Raw genomic sequence first — 19,974 nt, 5'->3', positions numbered from 1 at the left:
CTCCCAAACATTAAATGGTGTGTGTTACAGGGCTCAAACCCACTGTCCCAAAACCTAGGCCTAGTTTGCTTTGCAACAATAGATCACGCGTGCACCGCTGACAGGCTTTTCTATTGTCGTCCCGAAGCTGTCCCGAATGATAATCTAACGTTACCTCACATTTTTTTGACCGTTCCCGGGACGTCGGGACAGCGTTCGTTTGGAGCCCTGGTCTGTTAACTGTGTTTTTTTGTGTCAGTTTCCTTATCCGCTCTCTTTTCCTGCACATGCTCACATGCAAAAAGCCGTTCAGAAATGTGATTATGACCTGTCAACGTTTCCAGAATTACTGGTGTGTGGTAGTTCATATTAAGATCAGATGAAGGTGATTGATTACTTGTATGGGGCCCTATAGTGACATCTAATGGACAATTGAAATCATTTCATGTTCATCCACATGGAGTGACTTGGAAATTCAGTGTTGATGGTAAATGTAGTCAACTGAAGCAATAAATTCCTCAGTGCGTGCTGTATTGAGGGAGAAAGCTGAGTTGGTGCCGGCAGTGCCTACTGCATGCATCGCGCACTGCAGCCGCAGCCTCGGCCTCTCTCCGCTGCATTTCTTCATCTTCATGTATTGGCATTGATAAAATGGTGAAAAATACTTTCTGATATGAAACACCAGTTTGTGTAGAGGAAAGAAACAACAATTTTAAAATTGTGGTTTAATCAAACTCAGTGCTTTCTTCTCTTTCCTTACAGATATCTGATGTTGGAAAGAGTTTTGTAAAGAGGGTCTCCCTGGACCCCCCCAGCCCCCGTATGACACAATACAGAAGCACAATATGGATGTTATGGACGTTGCCATGAGAGCTGTTTGTTTCTTGATGCTCCTTGATGTCCCCCAGTTTGGCCAGGAGTGTTAACAGCATGAGAGCTATATTTCTTTTTATTTGTTTGTCCATGTTCCTTGATTTTTCCCTGGTTTGTCCAGGAGTGTTAACACCAAGAAAATGTTATATAAGAAGGCTTTATTTTGTAATATGCCTTTTCTGCCAAGGCTTTGACTAAAAATAAAGGGTGTTTGTTGCTTCACTCTTCATTTGTGTTATTCTCCGTTCTGAAGCCTTGCCTATTGTGAACACTTTTAATAGTAAGTCCACACTAAATCACATATGGCAAAAAGTTTCTGCTGCACTGCTCTCTTGAGGTTGAAACTTTCAAGCATGTTGCTACTCTAAAGGACTTGAAGCTTATCATTCTTGCTTCTACTACTTCCTGCCTGGACTATTGCAATGCATTGTTTTCCTGACTTTGCCTTTACTCGTTTTACTTTTGTCACATTCATTGGCATGTATGTGCTTTTACTCACTGTGACATCACTGATTGGGTGTGGCCAGAGGCGCAACATGCCTGAAAGTTTCAACCTCGAGAGCAGTGCAGCTTTGTACTCTTTAAAAAAAGACTATGCATTATGTTTGATGTCATGAACAAAGTTTGCTAAATTTGTATCCAGAATTACAGAGTTTGAATGTAAAAGTACACATGAATACAAAAATAAGATTTACCTTAAAATTACAAAGAAAAACGTTAAATTGTTAGTATGGACATAAACCTTTATATAATGAGCTACATATTCAATTACAGATAATTATTGTCATTTTACATAAATTTGTATGTAATTTAAGAAAGCAGAAAAAATACTGTATAAATAATAAGAGTAATTTTTCTGTACAAAAATGAGAAATATATGTAATTTGTCATTATTGGCATAATACTTAAAATAACAGTTGTGTTGTTAATTTACAGATAATGTCTGTAATTTTACAGAGTTTTGTATACAATTTAAAAAAAAACATAAACTACTGTAAAAATTTAGTTATTTTCCGTAAAATTAGGATTTTATTTTTTACAGTGTAGAAGCAGCTGAGAAGCTTCATCCATCACATTATTTATATCAGAGTTGAAACTGCTGATGATAACTGTGTGTGTGTGTGTGTGTGTGTGTGTGTGTGTGTGTGTGTTGGTCCCTCCCTGTCCCTCAGAGTCAGAGTCTATCTGCCCCCTAGTGGCCGTTAGGAGACTTTCACTCTCTCACAGTTGAAACTGCTTGTTGGAAAAGATGAAGACCAAACAATGTTCATTTAGGAGAAACTTTAATTCTGACAAACAATTACAGAAAACTAGATAGAAGTTTATCTTGGAATGATGAGATGACAATAAAATACCAAATGTTGCTAAAGAAAGATATTTCAACCTGTCAATCATCAACAACAGACTCTAAGATGAACAACCAGAACTTGATTCTGTCTGGTTTCATTTCTCATTCATTTCATTTTCATAATAAAATGTCCATGTTCTTGTTGTTAAAACCCTGTTCAGTTACCCAATACACACAATACACTCTATTTAGTAAAGTGTGTGTGTGTGTGCGTGTGTGTGTGTGTGTGATCCTGTACAGAGTGAACTATCATCTTAGCAGCTGTGTTTGGTTAGCAGTGTGAGTGTTTCTCTCTCCCTCCTCTATCTGACAAGAGACACTGAGGAACCAAACCCAACCCCAAACCCAGGATAGAGTGGTTCAGTGAATGTGGAGTGGAAGGTGTGGATGTGGATCAGTGTGTCAGAGGAAACTCTGTAGAAGGACAGAGAGCCAGCAGGCCAGTCCAGATACACTGCTACTCTGTTAGAGTCAGAGGAGGAGAGCGGAGGTATGACTGTTCCTCTGTTATTGTGACAGGCAGAGTAAGTGTCACCATAGCAGGACAGTCTCCAGGACTTTTCATTCCCTCCAAGCCAGCAGTCTCCACCCCTTCCTCTCCTACTGATTCCTCTGTAAGTCACTCCTATATGAACCGTTCCTTCCCTCTCGACCTCCCAGTAACAGCAACCAGTCAGACCATTTCTACACAGCAGCTGAGGCCAGAAGTCAAATCTCTCTGGGTGATCAGGATATGGCTGCTTCTCTCTCACCTCGGTCACCTTTCTGTTGTCTTCAGACAGGAAGAGCTTTCTGCTCACTGTGTTTGGGTCCAGTGTGAGTTCACAGGCATCTGATGAGAGAACAAGACTCAATACAGCAGCAGCTTCTCATCTAATACACCTGTTATGTTTATTATTGGTTGATTTATTAGCAGATGGACTGTTCATTTCTTCAGTTTCATGATGACACATTTTGTCAGCCATCTTTCTTCAGAGTAGGATTTGAATGAATAGATGTCACACATGAGCTTTCTATTTAAATAGAAACTGAATGTGCTGCTTTGTTTTCATGAATCAAACTAAATACACACTTACACTTCCTCAGACCTGGTTTCAACCACCGCACTGCATCATGGTCCACACTGGGGGGGGAGGGGGGGTAAATAAAGTCAGACAGCATAATCTCTTTGATAATGAACAAATAATCTTCATAACCTTCCATATGAGTGATTTTCCAGACGCCGTCACTCATATCCTCCATTCAACATTAAACAATATTCCTCAGCTTCTCAGCAGCTCCGTTCACACTGAATTTATGAATCAGAGTGAATGTTCATATGTTGGTACAGACTGGAGCAGAGCGGAGTAAAACGACCAGACTGAGTCTGTACGGTAACAGGAGTCACTCCACTCCTGTAAATAATGTCTGTAACCATAGTAACGTTTACTGCAGACCAATATGGCGGCTCCCATCGCCTGTGTTTTCAGTTTACTGGACACCAGTAACACCAGTAACCAGAGGCGTCAGTTTATCCATCAGATTTGAATAAACCTCCACCGACAGCGGCGTGGTTTCTCTTCTTCCACCTCATGAACTCGATACTTTAAAGAGACGCAACATTCGGCCTCAAGACACAGAACTGGTGGAGCGACTGCAGTGTTGAGGAAACAGACTGATAGAAAATGTGAGAATGTCTCAACTCTTCTCTCCGTCTCTTTCAAATTAACGATGATAAAGTTACGTAACGTAACGAGCGTCGAGCCCGACGTCACGTAACGAGCGGCTGTCCGGTCCGGTTCCGGTTCACGCTACTCGGACCGACCGAATCCGCTCTCGGGTTCAGTATCGACACCTGAATGTTTCAGGTAGTGAGTTCGGTCGTAGAAAGCTTCGCTCTCCTTAATAACCGAACCGTGTGCGAACCGAACGGGACGAAGCTCCAATGAGGAGCGACGGCCGTATTTAGCCGCGGCGCGGACGCGGCCGGTCCGATGGAGAAAACGCGCGCGACTCTCGGCCTTCTAGCGGACGTCGCCTCTCCATACCTGAGAGAGTCCGGTCTCCGGTGTGGATCCTCCAGTCCAGCAGAGAGCAGCTTCACTCCTGAGGCTCCTGGATGATTGTAGCTCAGGTCCAGCTCTCTCAGATGGGAGGGGTTGGAGCTCAGAGCTGAGGCCAGAGAAGCACAGCCTTCCTCTGTGAGCAGACAGCCTGACAGCCTGCACACACACACACACACACAGAGAGAGAGAGAGAGAGAGAGAGAGAGAGAGAGACACACACACACACACACATACACACAGCAACATATTGTTGCATTTTCTTCAGTGATGTATAGTTTAGAGTTCTGGGTGATAAAACAATATTGATAATTATCTTGATTCAATTTTCCTCGATTTCAAAATAAAAGCAGCTTGATAATTTTCAATAATATTGATCACAGCAGAGTTTCTCTCTTAAAACAGAATTCTGGTTATTTTCAACCTGGACCTTGTTTTCCTAGTTTTAGTCATGAAGATTGATGGATTCAACATTTCATCACTTCCTTCACTGTAGAGTTTTACGTAGCTTCAGTTAAATCAATATTCCACTTAGTTTCAACATGAAGTTATTTATTTGAAAAGCAGAATATAATCTACTGACCAAGACCAGATGCAGCTGGACCAGTTTGTAGTTCAGATTTTTACTTCCCATTCATTTGAATGGAAACTGCCATTGAACACGTTGGTGAACAGATTCAACAGCAGATCCTGCTGCTGTGATTTTTAATTGACGTTTGCTTCGACTATTTAGTTGAAAGGATGGAGTCGCACACGATGGAAAGTTACTTTGTTAAGCACTTATTTTATTTCATAACAGAACGCTTTCGGCCCTCCGGCTTTCATCAGTGTCTGATAGTAACTCATCTTTTTCCTCTATATGTAGGGAAACTTAATTGTCACAGGTGTGTGGAAAGACACAGGTGATGTCATCATCTCAACATGATCTTGTTACAACACTGAATCAACAAAATAAGAGGCTTCAAAGTATTTCATACATGCAGACAGCGCTTTCAAAATACCTCTACCATTTTGACATGAAGGATCTGATCCCCATAATAAGAATCATTATGTGAAGGTCTTGCTTTGTAAGTCCCTGGTGTTAAACTAAACTCCAACATGTGCTTCCTGATGTCGCCACCAGGGGGCACTGGTGTTATTTACATTGTTAAACGTGTACAAAAAACATGTCGTCCATGTCGCCCTTTAATTCTTAACGAGCGCCCCCGGTCGCGGGGGCAGCTGACGCCATCTTGCAGCAAAATTGCGATGGAAGATGGTCTATTTATAGAATATATGAATGTTGGTTTCTCAGCTGCTTTCAAAAACCACATCAGCAGGAAAATGACAGTTCAGTTATTTTCTCTGACATTAATGTGCATGTAAAGCAGAATTTAAACGGTCTGTTGAACAGTAACAGTGATCCTGACCTGAGAGTCTCCAGTCTACAGTGTGGACTCCCCAGTCCAGCAGAGAGCAGCTTCAGTCCTGAATCCTGCAGGTCGTTGTTACTCAGGTCCAGCTCTCTCAGACTAGAGGACTGGGAGCTGAGACCTGAGGCCAGAGCTCCACAGCTTCTCTCTGACAGCTGACAGACACTCAGCCTGAAGGACAAGAAGACGTGTGGAAATGTTACTCTGTTATATTTAATGTCATTATTGTATTATTTCTACTGACAGACTGTATTGATGAGGCTAACTGACCCTTATATTTAATGTCATTATTGTATTATTTCTACTGACAGACTGTATTGATGAGGCCTGGTCTAAAGCAGGTCCCAGTGTGTTTGCATGGTGCTGTATACTGAGCTGACTGGAGCACTAACACTGACAGGGAAACTGGTTTGATTCCCACTGGGCCGCCCATGCTAACAATGTATTCACACATGGTGCTGTAAGGTGATTGGATAAATAAATCCACCAAATGGCACATGCTTTGTTACGCTGCACAACGAGCCATAAAAAAGAAAATAAAGTGGATAGAAATTAGGAAATACTTTAAAAACAAGTGGATTTAAATAATAATATAAAATATAAACACGAGAACAAGATGAAGAAGTGAGGAGAGACAAAAGAGATTACACAAAATGACACAAAAGCAAGTCAATAAAAGTGTGTTTTACAAAGACTTTTAAAGATGATAGTGAATCTGCAGCCTCAGTCCCTCAGGAAGGCTTTCCACAGTCTGGAAGCCCTGAGGACTAAAGTGAAACCACCTTCAGTGTTGAGTCTGGACTGAGGGAAAGTCAGGAGGACCTGAAGATCTCAGCTGGCTCTCAGCTCACAGGGAACTAAGAGCTCCACAGTGTAATTCAGGACCAAAACTAGCCTGCTTTAAATGTGTTCAGTGACATTTTAATATGAATTCTCTATCTAACTGGTAACCAGAGGACAGATGTTAAAACTGGGCAGATGATGATGTCACCTTCCCACTGGTTAAAATCTAGCTGCTCTATTCTGAAGCAGCTGGAGATGTGACAGTGAATTATGGCTGAGAGGAACAGAGAGAGGTGCAGTAATCTAATGACAAGATATCAGAGCATGGATGATCTTCTCTCAGTCACTGAGCTTCACTGCTGTTTATATGAAGCTGGATCAATAAAACTCAAATCCTCATGTAAAACCTGCAGGGCGACCTTTGCAGATTCAGGAGTCCTGTTTTGAGAGAACGGACCTTAGTTTGGAGAAATGTTTCGAATCAACTGAGAAAAACTGTAAACTGATTTTACCTGAGAGTCTCCAGTCTGCAGTGTGGACTCTCCAGTCCAGCAGAGAGCAGCTTCAGTCCTGAATCCTGCAGGTTGTTGATACTCAGGTCCAGCTCTCTCAGATGGGAGGGGTTGGACTTCAGAGCTGAGACCAGGACTTCACAGTGAGTCTCTGACAAGCTGCAGCCACTCAATCTGAATAAAGAATAAAGCATGTAGCTATAAAATAAAATATTCCTGAATGCTTTCAACAATCCAGTGTTTCATAATCTAATGGACTTCAGCATGTTGTCAGTGTGGATCAGCATCATGTCGGCCTCATAGAGTCTTTCCATCTGAAACCAGGCAGGCTGTCACACGTCTGTCTCAGGATTGGTCCATTTTCCTTGAACACGTTCTGTAACCGACCAGATGAATAAATCTGCAGTTTGGGCCCTGAATGCCAAGTAGTTTCAAATAAATAAATGTTTAGTTAAGGTCCAGAATCCACTTTTTATTGGGACAATATTTTCAGATGGCAGTTTCTCTGGAAATAATTGTGATAAAAAGCAGAATTTGAGTTGGATGGGGAACTTAACCCTAATTTAACCCTAACTGGACCCTAACTTGACTCTAACTTAACCCGAACCCTCCAATCGTCTCTACCGGAGCAACAGCTGAGAGTGAATCACAGATTTGGGGGTTTTATCAAGTCCAGGAAGTGACACAACCCAAGGTTCTACCAGAGTTCACATCCCTTTAAGTCTGTGGAGACACCTACAAAGTGCAACGTCTCTGGTGTCCGAAGTGCATTTTACATCAAAATATGCATTAAAATTGGAGTTATGATAGAACAATTCGTTTTTACCATGAAGGAATTTCATCAGGAAGATAAAATGTTGCACACATTAACTCCATACCATCATGCTTAAACTGTGAAAGATACCAGAGTGTACTAATATGGAGACATGTGACCTTTTATCCTTGAAGATACACAAAAGAAAATATCTTTAATACATTGTGTATCCATAGTTGGATCAATACCTGGGTGATTATGTCTCTATACGTTCTGGGTAATTACCACAATAAAAGTCTGATCTTTAATTCCGTTATTGCCTCCAACACTCACATCAAAGTTTTGCCCCAATAGATGGAGGCCATTTTGGAGCCATTTGGACTCCTGTATCTTTAACACTATGGAGAATATCATCAACAAAGTTCATCGTTATTCATTTGAATACAAAAGGATTGTGTGAAAACAACATGAGGAATTTGAGATGTAAGCCTCTAAAACCAGATCCTGTCTGATTTCAGATGGATCGATACAGACGTCCTCAAATTACAATATTCATATAATATTCATATCAGCACATTATTAAATATGATGTCTGACCTGAGAGTCTCCAGGCTGCAGTGTGGACTCTCCAGTCCAGCAGAGACCAGCTTCAGTCCTGAATCCTGCAGGTTGTTGTTACTCAGGTCCAGCTCTGTCAGATGGGAGGGGTTGGACTTGAGAGCTGAGGCCAGGACTTCACAGTGAGTCTCTGACAACCAGCAGCCCCTCAATCTGAATAAAGAATAAAGGAGGGTTGGATTTAAGAGCTGAGACCAGGACTTCAGAGCTGAGGTATCTGAGAGTTCACAGCCAGAAAGTCTGTTTACAGATTTCATGTAAAATGAGAGATTATCAAAGCAGAGCTGAGACTAGCATACCAATCAACACTTATACAGCATACTGCTACTACTACTACTACTGCTGCTACTACTACTAATCATAATAATAATAAATATAGCGGCAGGCGGCAATGACAGGGTCCAAGCACCTGGTGACCTCTGAGGTGAATGCATGATGTGGACCAATGTGCAAGTTTTGATCCCTGTGGCATGTTTTGTCTCTATGATCAAGATACATTTAGGGGAGATACTATGATAAAATGGAAGTGAAGGGAGCTCCATCGAATAACGTGTTTTATAGCTCATAAAGTATACATGTCATCATTATGAGCTTAGGGATGGTTGATCAGTATGCCATACTAAGCATTTTGAAATTTGAATGGAGTTTATACTGTATACAATGACTGAGATATAAATAGAATTAATGTGTATGGCTATTTAAAGTTATATTGTTGCTATAGCGCCACCTATGGGCCAAAACCCTCCATATTTTGCTGGCTTACCAGAGGCCAATACCTGATGATGTATGTTGAGTTTCATGAGTGTTGGCCTTTGCATTCCTGAGTTATGGCTCATGATGTCAAATATGTGCCACGCCCTAAAACTGATTGGCATATAGCGGCCAAACGATATGGAGTACCAAACATCTTGTGTATCATGTTTTTTAATCAAGGGAATCCAGAGATGATGCATACCAAATTTGGAGTGGATTGGTTCAACGGTGTAGGAGGAGTTCGCAAAAATAGGTTTTTGAGAAAATTCAAAATGGCAGAAAATCTAATATGGCTGCAATGGGCGGGGCCTATGAATATGATGTGGCTTCACCTAAGGAATACAGGGAAAAAAATAATTTTGTTTCTATGATTTATAGTTACTGAAATATGGGCATTTAAAATCTACAATGTTGCTGTAGCACCCCCTATGGGCAAAATGACAGCAAATTCTGGCTTGTATCTCAGAGTAGACATCTGCACAAGTGTACCAAATTTGGTGCAGGTAGCACAATGCACTCATGAGTTGGCAACTTTTGTAAAATGGACCCCGCCCACAACCTTTGACTAAACTTTGGAAGCTAATTATATCAGAACGGTATGGAATATCAAAAAGCTTTTCATAACTTTTAATTATGGGCATACAGAGATGACGCACACCAAATTTGGAGGTGATTGCTTCAACGGTCTAGGAGGAGTTCGCAAAAATTGGTTTTTGAGAAAATTCAAAATGGAATGGAAAAAAAAAAAGGAATTTTGATTCTATGACTCACAGTTCAGAAGTTATGGACCAAAACGTGAAGTGGGCTGTTATAGCGCCACCTTCAGGTAGATTGGTGTAATTTTTTTTTGGTTGGACCGCAACAGCAGGGCCAGCCCTATAAACGCGAATGTCTGTCACTGACTGAGTGATGAAGTTACACCATTGGTCGGCCGGAACACGGCCCAGCCATATACTAGGTTTTGACCTAGTCTTGTTTCCTGAGGAGTGGGTGAGATTTCCAACCTATGTGGAAAGTTTGGCTGCTGTGGGGCTTATGGTTTCTGAGATCCAGAGACTTTTAGGGCACGAGAAGATAAATAATAATAATCAAAAACAATTAATAAGGACAAAAATTTATATTATAGAATTTGAAATTTCTCAAAAGTGGTTAATGTATGATATAATCAGAAACCAAACAGAAAAAATACATAACTGCAATTATATGAAAGCCTTTCTGTAAAAAAGTGTTTAAAAAAAGAATGAAAAATGAGAGAGATTTCAGCCTGAGCTCCATAGGCAGTTCAGTTCAACTTCTGGTAAAACAACTCAGTAAAACAGCCTGACACCATTAGAGTCCGGCTTCACCACAGATTTGGTTGGGGTTTAGTTACTTTTAAGGTTTTGAGCCTACAGCATTAAATTCCAACTTTCTGAGTCATATTTCCCACTTTGCTGGCTCGTTCATGTCGCTCTCTGTAATTCTGATATTTCTGACATGAGCTGAAGGCAGGAGAAGACGAGGGGAATCTTTCATAGATATTACACCAATAAAGAGTTGAACTAGACTAAAGAATGAAACTCAGGAAACAACCAATCTGTTAGATCAGTAACTGGAATGTGAAACTGAACCTGAAACAGTAATGACAGTAATGTGATTACAGTGACACATTACTTTGTAACGTGTTACGCCCAACACTGTGTACCACTGCTATGTAGAACAACAGTTAATAGTGTGTATGTTTGAGGAACTATAGATCTTTATTGTAATTCTGATGGTGTCAGGTATGAAGGTCGCTCTACACTGTTCTATACTGTTGGTATTCACATCAGGACTAACCGAGCCTTCCTGCAGTTCCTCACAGCTGGGATCAGTCTCTGTCGTCCCTCCTCTGATGTGTTGTAGGCCTCCAGGTCCAACACATCCAGAACCTCCTCTGACATCTGCAGCATGTAGGCCAGAGCTGAGCAGTGGATCTCAGAGAGTCTCTTCTCTGATCTGGTGTCTGACTTCAGGAACTGTTGGATCTCCTGATGTACTGACTGGTCGTTCATCTCCATCAAACAGTGGAAGATGTTGATGCTTCTGTCAGGAGAGGTATCATCAGTGTTCATCTTCTTCAGGTTGCTGACGGCTCTCTGGATGCTTTCTGGTCTGCTCTGTGTCTGACCCAGCAGGCCTCCTAAGAGTCTCTGGCTGGACTCCAGTGAGAGGCCATGAAGGAAGCGGACAAAGAGGTCCAAGTGGCCATTTTTACTCTTCAGGGATTTGTACATGGCTGTCTTCAGGAAGACATCCAGGGATTGTTCACCGTCTTCAGATCTACCTTCTCTTCTATCTCTTCTATCTTCTCCCAGGAATGTCTCCAGTACCTTCTCTTCCCTGTTTGTGTAACAGTGGAACATGTAGACAGCAGCCAGAAACTCCTGAATGCTCAGATGGACAAAGCAGAAGACCTTGTCCTGGACCTGGTACAGCCCACACTCCTCTTTAAAGATCTGTGTGAACACTCCTGAGTACACTGAGGCTGCTCTGATATCAATGCCACACTTTGTCAGGTCGGCTTCATAGAAGATCAGGTTGCCTTTCTCCAGCTGCTCAAAAGCCAGTTTTCCCAGAGAGAGAATCATCTTCCTGCTCTCTGTATTCCAGTGTGGATCTGTCTCAGCTCTCTCATGATACTTGACGTTCTGCAGTTTGGACTGAACCACCAGGAAGTGGATGTACATCTCAGTCAGGGTCTTGGGCAGGTCTCCTCTCTCACTGGTTTTCAACACATGGTCCAGAACTGTAGCAGTGATCCAGCAGAAGACTGGGATGTGGCACATGATGTGGAGGCTTCGTGAAGTCTTGATGTGGGAGATGATTCTGCTGGTCTGCTCCTCATCTCTGAATCTCTTCCTGAAGTACTCCTCCTTCTGTGGGTCAGAGAAGCCTCTCACTTCTGTCACCATGTCAACGCACTCAGGAGGGATCTGATTGGCTGCTGCAGGTCGTGTGGTTATCCAGAGGCGAGCAGAGGGAAGCAGTTTCCCCTTGATGAGGTTTGTCAGCAGCACATCCACTGAGGTCGACTCTGTAACATCAGTCAGGATCTCGTTGTTCTTGAAGTCTAGAGGAAGTCGACACTCATCCAGACCGTCAAAGATGAACACAACCTGGAACTTGTCAAACCTGCAGATTCCTGCTTCTTTGGTCTCAGTAAAGAAGTGATGAAGAAGTTTCACCAAGCTGTACTTTTTCCCTTTCAGCAGATTCAGCTCTCGGAAAGTGAACAGAAATGTGAACTGTACATCCTGGTTGGCTTTGTCTTCAGCCCAGTCCAGAGTGAACTTCTGTGTTAAGACTGTTTTCCCAATGCCAGCCACTCCCTTTGTCATCAGTGTTCTGGTTGGTTTATCTCTTCCAGGTACGGGTTTAAAGATGTCCTCACATTTGATTGTTGTTTCTGGTCTCGCTGGTTTCCTGGATGCTGCTTCAATCAGTCTGACCTCATGTTCATCATTGACCTCTCCACTCCCTCCCTCTGTGATGTAAAGCTCTGTGTAGATCTGCTTCAGAAGTGTTGGGTTTCCTGCTTTAGCAATCCCCTCAAACAAATACTTAAACTTCTCCGTCAGACTGGATTTGAATTCATGTTGGCAGATGGCAGCAAGAGTCTCTGAATGAATAAACAACAGATGACATCAATGAGAGGTGAGTAATGAGTAATGCAAACATTTTCTGGTAAATGACCACATTCCCAACTCCATGGAATCTATTCGGCTCATTACTGGTGGGTGGACAAACAGGTCCTGACTGGGTATAAGGTATAAGGTAGCTGTTGTAGAATCTTTTATTATTACTCAGCCAGGAGTTTCATGCAACCAATCGGATTCCTTCAAAACACATTCACACTGTGCTGATTCCCATAAAGCTCTGCTAGCTGTGCTTTAATGGTTGTGTTGACAAACTTTGTGTTAACCAAGCAGCTAGCTGCATTCCTTTTCACTTTGTGCTGTTTGTTATGTTCATGTATGTAAAGTACTTAACTACTATAAAAACTTAACAATTAAAACTTTAAAGCTTACAATAAACACAGACGCTCACAAGGCTGCCTGTCTCTCTTTACACATCTATTGTCTGGATGTAGGCCAATAAAAGTACACTTAAAGATGGCACAGCTTGCACTCTATATAAATTGTTGATATGAAGTGTTATATGATAAATCATTACATGTGATGCATGATTGCATAAATTGGATCCTTTTTACAAATGCCCCATTTTAAATTTTCCCATGACTAACCTTTGGATCCTGAGCTGGTGTTTGACAAACTCTGCACTAGATCATTCCTGTTGATCTTCATTAAAACCTTCTTGATCACCTCCAGAGTGTTTGTGTTGTAGGTCTGCACCATCTGATCCAGTGTGTCCTGCCTGTCTGCCTTCTCCAGTCGGCTCTTTGGGATGGCTGGGAACCCTTCCAGGCACTCAGCCAGGAACCACTTGAAGCTCTTGAACTCTTCGTCTCCCAAATCCTCCAAAGTTTTGAAGAGCAGCTCTACAAATGTTGCCATCGTTGCTCCCTGGTAAAATTATAGGAAATATTCAACTCTAAGAACAATTATGCATTTTTCCCACAGGAATGACTTCATCTCATCAGTACCAATGTTTTAGAGGTGTGTCTAAAGATAGTAATATCACTTTATCAGCCAGGTCACACAAGTAATTGGTAATGTAATTAAGCCCTGTTGAGTAATGAACAGAGGGATTATTATATGGGATTTTTGACTAGAGAATACAGGTCACAGTGATGAGTGCTGAGGGGGCACCGGTGACAAAGCAAATGGCAATGTGGTGTTGGGCTTTGATAGGGGCAGGTTTGGTTATTAGCAATCAATAATTAATAATCGTGAAATTATTAATATTCATAAAATTATTGACGGGAGTCAATATTGACGGGGCACCATCCTGGAATCAGGGACCAATAACCGAACCTTTAATGTAGTCTCATAATGGCTGTTCACCCCCAAATGACAGTGTTTAAGTACCACTGTACATTTATGAGTGAACAGTGAAGGGTGAATTCGTACACAGGCCCTCACAACCAGCCGTTATTACAACACATATGCACAAGGAATCACAGACAACTTCTCTTTAAAAGTATAACAGAGTTTATTTAACTTTAGCAATATCAATCAATAATCAATAACACTACAGTTAATCAACAACTATACAACTATAACTATAGGTCTAAACTAGCAAGCATATGGTCGAATAGTTCCCAGTGAATATCGAATAGTATTTTTGCTTGAAATGCCCATCCCTAGTGTAAGGAGTTAGAATGCCAGATGCACAAACAGCTAGTCTAACCCAGAGCCATATTAAGAGTACGCCTGTTTGAGTCGAAGATAACAGCTCCATCTTGTACATAACTTTCTAAATCCTCTTACAAAAGTTGAATAGGTTATTAACAAATTAAACACTCAATTAGATCTACATGTTGACGCTGAATGAACATTAAGTATTGAGGGGCAGACGAATATGAACTTTAGGAGATTCCTTCTCTCTCTGCTCTGCTCTCACAGCCGCCGCTCCCCCACCAAACTGTCCATTCCCACGCTCAATAATATAGAACCTAATAATAATTAATATAGAATATAATAATATAATATAGAACAACAATATAATAATAATATAGAACCTCCTTATGCGGTACACTTAAGGGTCCCGGTTTGGGGGTTTGAAAATGTGGTCACCCTATTTCTGGGGGCAATCCTGTAGATTAGGTCACCGTAATCCAAGATTGGTAAAATGGTCATTTTAACGAATGTGTTTTGCAGAATGGGTGAAAGATGCTTTATTGTGGTAGAGGAAACCAATTTGTGTTCTGACTTTGCATAACAGGGTGTTGATGTGAGTTTGAAAGGAACGTGAACTATCAAGACAGAAACCTAAGTATTTATATGAGATGACAAATTCTAGCTCTGATCCATCCAGAGGTGATTTTTTTATTTTTTTTTGGGGGGGGGGGGGCATCTTGGGGTAGGTTCCGGTTAAAGACCATGCATTTTGTTTTTTTGGTGGTGTTTGTTAGAAGGTGAAGGTTGAAAAAGGCATATTGGAGGTTGTTGAAGCTGTGCTGCAGGGAAGTCAAAGCAGTGTTCAGAGAGGGGCCGGAGGTGTACAGAATGGTGTCATCAGCATACAGATGGATATGAGAGGTGCCAGCAGCATAGGCAACATTATTTATGTAAATCTTGAAAAGGGGTTGGACCAAGAATGAACCCCTGAGGAACACCCATGGACAAGGCCAGTGGGTCAGACAGCAAAACCTCTACTCTCACAGACTGTACACAGCCAGAGAAATAGCTGCTGAACCATGCATGTTTAGTTTGTATATACTTCGTTGTATCAATTGTTTATTTTATACATTATTCAGTCATGTTTGGCTGTGATGTAATACTTTTAGTGCACAAAAACAGTTAACATAAGTAGGAAAACAAGGACACAGTGTGACCCTCCTGAGGGGGAGTCGGGCAGGAGGCTTAGCATTGTGATGTTCAGTTTTGGTTTGTACTTCTGTGTTTTCACTTTAAAGCACTAAGCTATAGGGCTACATTTCCATTTCATACAATCCATTATGGTTTATTTCGTTTTAATTTAATTAATGTTGAAAACAACAGTCAACATGACCACTGTAATGACTTGACTTGCAGCAGGGACTCAACTTAACTTGCTTCATTCTAAACAGACAACTTAGTGTGACTGCTGTCAAATTTATCATTTCATTGCAGTTCTTCTATTGGAGAATGCCCCTTGTTTTTGACGATTTATGACTTCGGAAGGGACAAGCCTGGATTTGAACCCACCCAAGTATTGTGATACTGCAGCCTATGATTGACAGTTCTAATCACTTCATAGAACTTTGTAGTGCTCTCCGTTAACGAATAAAACAATACTGAGTCACATGGGCCAGAAAACACAACAAAGGGACAAGTGATTATTCATAGGTGAAAGTCCAACCCATATTGAAAGCCTCAGAAGCAATATTATAACTATAACTAGCGCCCCACATAAATCAATTTACACATGGCTTTACAGACACCATCTTGAGAGTCCAGACATCATTTGTATTTAGTTTGATGAAGATTGATCAAACTATCTTGAACATGTCACATTGTCAATTTATCAAACTATTTGCAGCTGCGCATTTCCATCTACCGTACACTCAGTTTTCAAGATATCATAAACATTTTTTGGCTGTTTACTAATTAAGGTATGACGATTTCAAAAATCATGTTGTTTTTTTGTAATGTACAGTTTAGGAGGACAACACTGTGGGATCACAGTCAGTTTTTGCTATGAATAGAGGGGGGCGACTTCAGAATCGGGGGTAGGTACCAGTGTACGAAAGTTTTATCTCACTTCAGCCGACATGTTCTGAAAATTTCAGCAGGACATACGGCTGATTTTTATGAATTTTTGAGGTTTTGACTTCCACTTTCATCAATCATGACCAAATTTCATGGGTCGACTTTGACATCATCCTACAACATGTGTACAAAATTTCATAAAAATCTATGCAGTCAATTATGAGATATAAACTTTTTGCATTTGTAGCGCTCACTAGTGGTAGAGCTCAAAATGCTTTTGTAGGCGTGTTCAAGCAACTCTCCTCAACATGTGTTTCAAATTTTGGCTTGATTAGATGAATGGTCAATGAGCTATAGCCAATTTTGTTAGGATATGACCTGTTAACGCGTTGTGTGTAAGTTGGTACCTGAATGCTTTGTGGTTTTTGTTCTTGACATTTGGAAGATGTGCCTCCTCTATCTTTTACAGTTTGCTGGATCCTTTACAGTTTGCTTATAGGGCATTTAGGGGCATAGAGGATTCCTCCTTGACATTGTCACACCTTGTACTAAGACACCTTGAGGGCCCTAAAACCTATGCCAGGTTGTTGTTCATCAACTTTTCATCTGCATTTAATACCATTCAACCACACTTGCTTGCAGATAAACTTCTTTCACATTTTAAGTTAAAATAAAGAAGTTTATGGATCTAAAAAACAATGGTAGCCACGGTAACAGTGTTCTAGCAGAATATACTGTAAAAGTATGACTTGTAGTTGAAATAGGGTTTCAGTGTAGTAGACCTTTAGAAATATGAGTAGTGGTAGACGTAGCACTTTAGCGGAGTATACCATTGAAAGTATAAATATGTTGAAGTAACAATTTAGTGGAATATGCCTTTAAAAGTATGAGTAGTAGTAGAAGTAGTGTTTAAGTGGAATGTGCTTTTAAATGTTTACAAAGCAGTACTAGGAGCAGCGATAAGATAACATCAGGATCAAAGTCCAATCTGAAGTCTGTGGCAGAGAATCAGGAAGCAGTTTTATGATGCGTCTGTCAAATGGTGAACTTTAACCTCACTAAAAGCATTACAACTAATTTACATGTTCAGGACGTTGAACAGTGAGTCTCACCCTGGGGTGCAGTTCCCCAGGTGGCAAGGTTGGCTATTCAAGGTATCCAACCAAAGGTAACCAAAGGTATATGTATATGGGTGGTTGGCATGACATGGCCTTTTTGTGGTTCCGAGCGTCAAACACAAATAAACAAAAATTCAATTTGTCAAAAATGTATTTTATATTGTTCAGAACATGCTGCTTTATGTGAACATACTGAACATTCATGCAATTCATCACTCACTTTTTCACAATTTTCAACCAAACATGAAAAAGCTCATATGGTGTGACTGTAAGCACGTTTCACAAAGTTTAAACTTGAATAAAATTAAGAAAAATAAATGCAACTCTCCTCAAAGAAGTACAGAATGATAACACAGATGTCTAGCCTATTTGTGAGTCCACTCTTTTCAAAGACCAGGCATAATATTTTTGCTACGGTTTCCTGGTTGAACGTCATGTTTCCTCGAAACGGTGTGCAATGGGCTTTGAGGTACATTGTCTCTCGTTTGGTGGGTGAACGGGAGTGAACCTCAGTTTTGTGGAGGTTGTAGTGTTTTGTACACAGTGTATCAACAGAAACACAACATGTATCTGAGCTTTCACACTAGTTCTGACACTTCCTGCATATTTCACCAATGCAGTGAATTGAGATTACAACCTAACTAGAGTTTATCAGGCTTCCACTAAAAGTCACAAATAAAACAAAATGTTCTTTATGGCCACAAAGGGAACAAATGTTGGATATTATGGCACTATGAACGCCATCTGCAAACAGCAGGTGATTTGAAAGACTTTAGCAGCTTGTCTTACAACAGTCGACTATACAGTCACATCATACAATGTCAGCTGGTGTATTCATCAAACAGTAATGTTACCTTGGAAGATGTTTGCCTGGTGAATTCACATCCAGAGACGTTCTGCCTTCATCTGTAGAGGAAACACTGACAGAGAAGACGCTGCTTATTCTCCTTCGTCAGTTCTGGGTGTCTGTGTTCATTTGATCTGAGGCTGCTGTCACTTCCTCATAACTTCACTATCAAAGTGTAGAAACATCAGTCTGACACCAAACCGGTCTAACCTGAGGCCAGAAACCAGGTCTGAGGCAGAGAAATCACAGATCAGGTGATGTAGTTCTACTGTGTGTCCACTAGATGGAGACATTAACCACATCATCTACAGTCAACTAAACAGCAGACCAGCACACACAGATGTAATGATGGAGGAGGAGAAATTTATATCGCTTTAAAATTCAATGACAGAGCGAGAATGAGAGTGTCGATCTAAAATCTGTCTGACGTCACACAAAATGAAACGTTTCCTGCCGAGGTGGAGCACGTGACAGGAAGTTAAACTCTTCTGTTTGAGATTTTACTGTCTTTTGATGACTTTGCACTTTATTTTCTGTGACATTTCTTGTATTTTAACGACTGTATTGTTTTATCTTTCATATTTGTCTTCCTTGGCCCGGTCTGCCTTGAAGCAGCAAGTCAGTGAAAGCAGCCTGGTTAAATAAGTAAATATAAGACATGAAAAGATAGTTTCCACAACATCATTAATGCTGAACTAGTGTGATAAACCTTATTTTAACTGGTGTTTTTGTTAAGAAATGGTCAGAAAGCCTCCTGTTAGCATCGCTGGCTGCTAGTGAGAGTCAAAGGGAACTGAAGGTTTTTCCCTCAAACCTGCAGGCAGAAAGCAACACAACTAATTACTAACTACTTCTACTTTTAGTAGATTTAGATTTGAACATGAACACACTAACACTAACATGTTGGAAACCCGTTAGAAGAGCGTCGAGTTGTGTTTTGAAGCTAAACATCCGGTTTTCACACAGACAAACCTTTAACGGCTGAGTTGTAGATTTCCTCTTGTTCTAGTCTAAATAAGCTAACGGCAGGCGGTAACAGTCACATACAAGATCTGCTGATAGAGTCAGGAAAGGAAAATACAGTGGAAACTGTCATGGAAACTGATGATTACAATACCTTTTGGTGGAGAAAACAATCTGCGACACGATGAGAAGTGAAAGTGAAACTAAGTGAAAGACCGCAAGAGGGGGAGGGAGAGAGAGAGAGAGAGAGGGCGGGCAGTGAGAGAGAGAGAGAGAGAGAGAGAAAGAGAGAGAGAGAGGTGGACTGGTTTGATCCAGTAAATATCAATGTCTCTGTTCCTGTATTAAATCTAAAGCTTCTTTCCACAGCATGTTTTGGTCTAAACTGACGAGGCTGAATCTGTTCTAGTCTAACTTAACCTGCCATCTAAACAATGTGAATTATTACATGCACTGCAGTTCTAGTGGTGTGTATTGGTTTGGCTGCTCCATTGATTTTCAATGTGGTGAAATGTTTCCAAACAGATATGAGATTAGTTGTAATTATAGTTACATTTCACACCGACCTGCGATGTTTAATCTGATGAGGCTAACAGGCCAAATGCGTGTGTGTGTGTGTGTGTGTGTGTGTGTGTGTG

General features: G+C 41.0%; 2 protein-coding genes across 3 annotated transcripts in view; both read right to left on the bottom strand.

Annotated features, from left to right (window-relative positions):
• Nucleotides 1-19,974, bottom strand: part of LOC139917261 (protein NLRC3-like) — a 69,552-nt gene that overhangs the window by 22,840 nt on the left and 26,738 nt on the right. The gene's annotated exons all lie outside the window — the stretch shown is intronic.
• LOC144540752 (protein NLRC3-like) lies at nucleotides 1,883-18,842 on the bottom strand. Its single transcript, XM_078286348.1, has 9 exons — nucleotides 18,381-18,842; nucleotides 13,339-13,618; nucleotides 10,893-12,714; nucleotides 8,301-8,474; nucleotides 6,950-7,123; nucleotides 5,652-5,825; nucleotides 4,228-4,401; nucleotides 3,277-3,323; nucleotides 1,883-3,032 (listed from the first exon to the last, which is right to left on the bottom strand). The coding sequence occupies exons 2-9, from the start codon at nucleotides 13,607-13,609 to the stop codon at nucleotides 2,503-2,505; spliced, it is 3,366 nt and encodes a 1,121-aa protein (XP_078142474.1). The 5' UTR covers nucleotides 13,610-13,618; nucleotides 18,381-18,842; the 3' UTR covers nucleotides 1,883-2,502.

The sequence above is a fragment of the Centroberyx gerrardi genome, chromosome 2 (assembly GCF_048128805.1).
Source record: "Centroberyx gerrardi isolate f3 chromosome 2, fCenGer3.hap1.cur.20231027, whole genome shotgun sequence".
NCBI classification, from domain to species: domain Eukaryota; kingdom Metazoa; phylum Chordata; class Actinopteri; order Beryciformes; family Berycidae; genus Centroberyx; species Centroberyx gerrardi.
The sequence above is the reverse complement of the archived record's forward strand: the minus strand, read 5'-3'. Positions and strand labels throughout refer to the sequence as shown.